The sequence below is a fragment of the Asparagus officinalis genome, chromosome 4 (assembly GCF_001876935.1).
Source record: "Asparagus officinalis chromosome 4, Aspof.V1, whole genome shotgun sequence".
NCBI lineage: Eukaryota > Viridiplantae > Streptophyta > Magnoliopsida > Asparagales > Asparagaceae > Asparagus > Asparagus officinalis.
In genome coordinates, this window is record NC_033797.1 from 65,059,042 (window position 1) to 65,065,966 (window position 6,925).

At 35.3% G+C, this 6,925-nt stretch overlaps 1 protein-coding gene across 1 annotated transcript; it reads left to right on the forward strand.

Annotated features, from left to right (window-relative positions):
- Positions 1,138 to 2,107, forward strand: LOC109838828 (protein FAR1-RELATED SEQUENCE 3-like). Its single transcript, XM_020407252.1, has 2 exons — positions 1,138 to 1,320; positions 1,502 to 2,107. The coding sequence occupies exons 1-2, from the start codon at positions 1,138 to 1,140 to the stop codon at positions 2,105 to 2,107; spliced, it is 789 nt and encodes a 262-aa protein (XP_020262841.1).

The window sequence follows — 6,925 nt, forward strand, 5'->3', positions numbered from 1 at the left end:
AAGAAACTTGTATTTGATGGAGCAAAAGCCAACATGGGGCCTAACAAAACATATAACTTTGCTAAGGAGTTGTGTGGAAGTTATTCTAATGTTGGTGCTATGTGTACCGAGTTTAAAAATTGGATGTGAAGCTTTATATTGGTGATCGAGATGCTCAAATGATCATCGAGAAGTTCACGGATAAGAAGGAGATGAGTGATGGATTTTTCTATGATTATGCAGTCGATGAAGGTGGTCGATTAACTCGCATTTTTTGGGCAGATGTTATTGGACGAAGAAATTACGATGTATTTGGAGATGTGATATCATTTGACTCTACATATTCCACAAACAAGTAAGATTTTATAGCTAATCTCTTACGATTTTCAATATTGTAATTATATGTCATAGTGAATCTTATATTTTTTGTATGTGATACAATAGGTACAACATGAAGTTTGTTCCATTTACTGGTCTCGACAATTATAAGAAGTGTGTTGTATTTGCAGCAGGATTGATAGCTAAAGAGGACATTGATAACTATGTCTGGATTTTTGAGGTATTCATGAAATGCATGATTCGCGAGCCAAAGTGTATTGTTACAGATCAGTGCCCTGCCATGAAGCAAGCTATACCAACCGTCTTTACAGAAGCACGTCACCGTTTGTGCATGTGGCACATCATGAAGAAATTTAACCAAAAGGTAATGAATCTCACATATAAATATAATGAATCCTCATTAGATAAATACTGAATCTTTTGTTATATATTTATATTGTAGTTGGCAAAATGCATTTTGAAGATGGATGATTTCAAGAGGAAGATAAATGCACTGATTTGGAGTATAGATATAGATCCAAAACATTTGAAGTAGGTTGGAAAGATGTTATGAAAGAATTTAAGCTTGAAAGTAATGAATGGTTGTGTGAACTGTATAACATTCGGGAGTCATGGATTCCAGCCTATTATGCTGATGATCCAATGGCTGGTTTATTGCGTACTACATTAATATCAGAGAGTGAGAACAGTTTCTTTGACAAATTCAACCGTAGATCTGACACATTGACATAATTTTATCTCCGATACGAGAGTGCTTTGGAGAAGCAAAGGCATACAAATGCAAGATTAAACTATGAAGGAACAAAGTCGATGCCAAGAATGGACACGCTATTATTATTGGAGAGGGATGCAGCAGAGTTGTACACTCGAACAATGTTTTATGAGGTACAGAAAGAGATAATGTCATCCTGTTATGATATGAGTATCAACAGTATATCAGAAGAAGATGGTGTGAAGATTTTTTCCTTAAAGGACAAAAAGAGACATGGAAAAATATTTGAGGTAAAACTTAATAATGGAGATTGAAACAATAAAAATTGAATCCATATTCAATGCAGTGAATCGTGATTCAACGAAGTGAATCTCGATTCACACCACTGAATCGAGATTCAGTGACCATTTCATTCGCTTGTCATTTTCTTTTTTTATTCGGTGCTAATATACATTGTTTTTTAAATTTTAGGTGAAACACGCTTATTTGAACAATGACGTGCAATGTACGTGTAGGCTGTTTGAGAAAATGGGTATAGTATGTAGACATGGTTTTTTTGCACTGAACCAAGCTGATGTAACAAAAATACCAAGACATCATGTTGTGAACCGATGGACAAAAGGTGCTGAGATGAGGCATTCATTGCAGTTCAAGGAAATATCAGAACAGTACAATGCAATTGAAGTTACAAATCGCAAGTTGAATGATATATGGTATGATTTCCAATCTTGTGTGAGTTTGGCAGGTTTAGATGGTGAGAGACTTGATTACCTGGAAGGGAAGTTGAAGGAGTTGAAGCACAGTTTGCGTGAATCTAGTTGGAAATCTGACACACAGAACAAAAATGATGTAATGGAGTTTTTTGTTGGCTCAAAAATACCAGCGGAAGTGATCGTTAAACCTCCCATTGAAGGTAGAAACAAGGGTTGTGGACGGAGAATTGTTGGTGATTATGAGAAATCAATTACTCAACGAAAGAAAAAGGTGCCAAGGCTGTGTAATATGTGCAAAAAAATCGATTTCCATGACGCACGGACATGCCCATTAAAGAAAACAATACAGCAAAGTGATGTTTAATTTAGTCGACATATTTTGTTTCAAACACATGTTTATAAATACATTTCTTATTAAAATTTCTGAATTGTGTAATTATTAACTACATATAATTCTTAACTACATATATTTACTAGATTATTAATTACATGGTTACGTTGTGTCATGTTAGTATATTGAATTGAGATCTACTCATATAGCATGTGAATTCCATTATTATTAGTTGTATTATTTCAAAATAAATGATAAAGTAGTTGTATGCAGTCATCAGTTTAAATTTGATTCGCTTTAAGTGATTCTGGACTAACTATATTGAATCTAGATTCATTGTAGTGAATCTAGATTCGCTGATATTGAATCTCCATATCACTATAGGGATTCATTATAATCAATCAAAACAATCAAATTATTTGATTGTTTCGGTTTAAGTGATTCTGGATTAACTATAATGAATATAGATTCATTGTAGTGAATCTGGATTCACTGAACTGAATATGGATTCACTATAGTGAATCTATTTTCAATCAAATAAATTACTAAAAACTTAAGATAATATTGACTTACTGAATTTTTCAGTGTAGTGAATCGAGATTCACTGCATTGAATCTAGATTCACTATAGTGAATCTAGTTTCAATCAAATAAATTAGTAATAACTTAAGATAATATTGAAACAGTGATTCCAGATTAAATACATACAATCCACAATAAGTATGATTATTTTATTGTATGTTACATAAAAAATTGGATTATATCTCCCAATCTCTGCTGAAATCGAAATTATGACAAATCTATTCTTATATAGTACTCAATAACTGTAAACTTCAACATTGAAAATTATGCACTTACACCCTCTCTATGAAAACCAGAATTCCAATTTGCTGTACCACCGCCCATGTAGGTCTCCATATGTCTCATGACAAAAATACCACAATCAAATTTGTTTTTGGCTGTTCTCCACTCCATCTCAAGTCTGTCAGGCGTTAATGTGTTTATTTCACTCGCCTTGCGATGTTTTTTGTGTGCCAAATATCTCACAAAATTCTGGTGTTGTTTAATCAAAAGTAATCAGTGTCACATAACAAATCCAAATTATTATACAGTAATGTTTAATGTAATATACAAATTGTTTTGGTTGTTTATATGGAAATAGTATTAATGACAGTGAATCACGATTCATTGGATCTAGCTCGCTAGGATTTAATAGAGTTAGTTCACCTGGACTCACTCTAATGAATCTGGATTCACACTAGTGAATCTGGATTCACTAGAATTAGCTATAGCTAGTGGATCGTGATTACGTGATGTTAACACAGATTCACTAGCTCTATTGAATCGAGATTCATAGTAAGATGTGAATCCAGGTTCACTAACTCTATTGATCGAGATTTCAGATCACTAGTTATAGCTAGTGGATCTTGATTACGTGATGTGAACACAGATTCACTAGCTCTACTGAATCGAGATTCATAGTAAGATGTGAATCCAGATTCACTAACTCTAGTGATCGAGATTCACTAGAGTTAGCAAATCTGGAATTCTCTGACTCTAGTGAATCCAGATTCACTATAGTGAATCCAGATTCACTTATTACTGTATTCTGCCAGTAAATGTTTAAAGAACATACGTAAGGTGGAAAAACATACCAAACCCTCAGGACGACCTTGGTATTTTTCCTTGTAGTCTGGGCAGTTTTTGCTATTGTCAATCAGCTCCATACTTGGATTCTTTAGCCCATAGCACACAATGTAGAAATGCTCAAACGCATTTATGGGAAAGAAGACCTAATGGTTGTGAAATTTAATCAGAGATTTTACAGATATAGTTAAAATTGGGTTAAAGAACAAAAACATTGTCTTCGAATCTTTACCATATCAATCTCATTAAACTTCATATGTGGATACAGAGCAAGTTGCTCATCCATACGGGAAGCAAACCGACTGTATCTCAATTCATCATTGGCCTCATCTGTGTGATGAATGTTGCAAAACTGTACAACATAAAACTGGTTAAATAAGATGTAACTCAAGTGTTATTTTAAATAAAATAAAGGAAGATACGTACGGTTGTCTCAACATTGCAGAAGAATCTAAGTGGAGAATTTTCGGACTTTATTTTTTCTCTGCTATTCAAAATATAGGACCAAATGCTGATTACATTTGCCTCAATGTCCTCAGTAGGAAGGAAAGTCTTGAAAGCAGGTAAGAAACATTCAATTTGTCTCCACTTAAAAACCATTTCACTGAAAAAATAGTAGCAATATTCAATTTAATAAAGGGACAAAATACTAAAAACAGTGAGTCTCACACCTAAAAATAAAATATCAACTAAGATTTAAGAACTCACAAATTCTCTTCTCCAGCAGAATCATCTCCTAAATGCCTTGCTTCTTCTCTATGTACCCAATTCCATATGATGCTTTCCAGCTGACTTTGCCTAGCAGTAATCTGAGATACCCTCTGCACCTATGGTGACCGAAGAGACGTTGCAGGCTTCACCATCCTTTTTTTCTTTCCCCCTTCCCGCATGTCCCTTATTTTCGGTCACCTGAACTTTCTTACCTTTACATTCATCTACTGCAGCAGCATCTTCAGCTTGTTTATCAGTTCTTCGTACAGAGTCATCAATGATTTCAGATTCACAAGCTTTAGCAATCTGAACAACATCAACCATTTCCACTGTCTCGGTTTGAGTATCATGTGTCAGCCTAAGAGAAAAACTAGGTTCTTCAGTTTGTGGGGTACCACATTCGCTGAGCTTCCGCCTCACTGGTCTGTCAACCTTTTTCATGCTAACAGACTCTATAATCTTATCAACTTCTTGAATAAACTTTGGGGAGACTTGTGTTTGTGGTATCTCAGCTGATATTGGATCAACAGCAGGGGAACCATGCATATCTCTACTCACCTTGGTGTTCACATTAGGGGTATCATCAACAATGTTTTCCACAGCTGTTTCATCGTCACAGGTACTTACACGATGTCCACACCCCTGCACATGAACATTGAAACTCTCTGTTGAATTTGAAAGAGCTCATTATCATTGAGAAACAGCTTTCTCATTGTCTCACACTCAGCATCATATCTATCTTTTGCAGATTCTAACTCTGTAGCTCTCCGTTGAACCCTCTCAATACAATCCTGCAGTTTGAATATCACAGACATTGGTCACCATAAATTATTAACATGGCGAGAGACAAGATTCGATAGATTGAGATTACATTCAATGTATTTGTATCAAGATTCAAATGACTGAATCCAAAGTCGACTAAAATAATTCCAGTTTCACTTTAGTGAATCGAGATTCAGTAGTAGTGAATCCAGATTCACTTCAGTAAATTGATATTGAGTATCATTCAATCCAGATTCACTTAAGTGAATCGGAATTTAGTTTAACTTAATCGGTAATCACTGATCTGAAACGAGATTCATTACTAGTAAAACGATTCGTTGTACTGAATCGACATTCAGTTTAAGTGAATCGAGATTCACTCCTACTAAATTGAGATTAAATTGAATAAACAAAGACTTGCAACTTAATTTGCTAACCTTTCTAATTGTATCAACACTTTTAGGCGAGTTTCCAGTAGCAATCTGCATTCGAGATGAAGGTGCAAGTTCAACCCTCTCTGTAAATGCACCTTTGCCAAATGAATTTGTACTTATTTCCTCTGACTGTCTTTCCTTCAAGGCCAAGTCAGTCCAGCCTAAAAATGTAGGGGTTGTTCTCTCAACCAACCTCCTCCCTTTGAACAGAACCCGATCGGCATAGAACAGCTAGAAAGACGGAGATAAGAAATAAAGCACACCAATTAGTAATCATCAAGTAAAACTATTTTAACTACAGTAATGTAAAAATAAATCAATATTATACAAGTGACTTACAATCAAGAATGCAAGAGGACCCATGTAGAATTGTTTTGTCGGGTCAACCTTCCACTTGTGTTGGCTTTCTATCATTGAGTCAAGCAAGAAAGAACACCAATTGTATTCAGAGCACTGATCAACATTGTCACCAAGAACTAGAATCCGTTGGTTGACATACGGATTGTTAAGCGACTGGATCATGCTGTTGTGAAAGAGAACCAAGAAATTTAGTTTAAAAAACAGGTTAACATCAGAACTCTGCTTCAGTTTCTCAGACACAGCCCCTGGAGTAATTTTCCAACCAAATCTGTCTGTGAATTGAGCCCTCCATTCATCCACCAATGCTGACTTCCCAATACTGGAGGCTGGTATACGCTTCCTGCCCAGAGGTAATCCCATCACTTGATGTACATCTTCCTCTATGATACTTATTGATCCTCTGGGAAGATTAAGCGCAACGGATTCACTGTCAAAGGACTGCAGAATCTGGTACCCCAACATATGTGGCAGTTCCTTTAATCCAAATTGTAAAAGACCTCCAAGTCCAGCTAGTCTCACCCATTCTTTTTGGGAGTTAGAGAGTGACAAAACCATATCAGAGAATATCTTTGGAGAGACCCGTATCCTAGTCAACTCCTTAGGTTCAGACCTCACATTTTTTTTCAAAAACTTCTCTAGTGACAAAAAAAATATAATTAGATCGAATTATCCATCAGTTAATACAAAAAAAATAAAGATGTTTAGTACACCAACCTTTTTCATCTTCTTCCTTTCTTTTGTGATCTGTTCATTGTCTTCATCCCTCCTACGCTTTGATGTTTCCTCACCGGCAGGGTTTTTTTGGGGGGTGTTTTTCACAACCTTCTCCAGTGAGAAAAATAATATAATTAGATCAAATTATCCATCATTGAATACACAAAAAAAATTAAAGATGTTTAGTACACCAAGATGTTTACTGTAGTGAATCTTGATTCAAT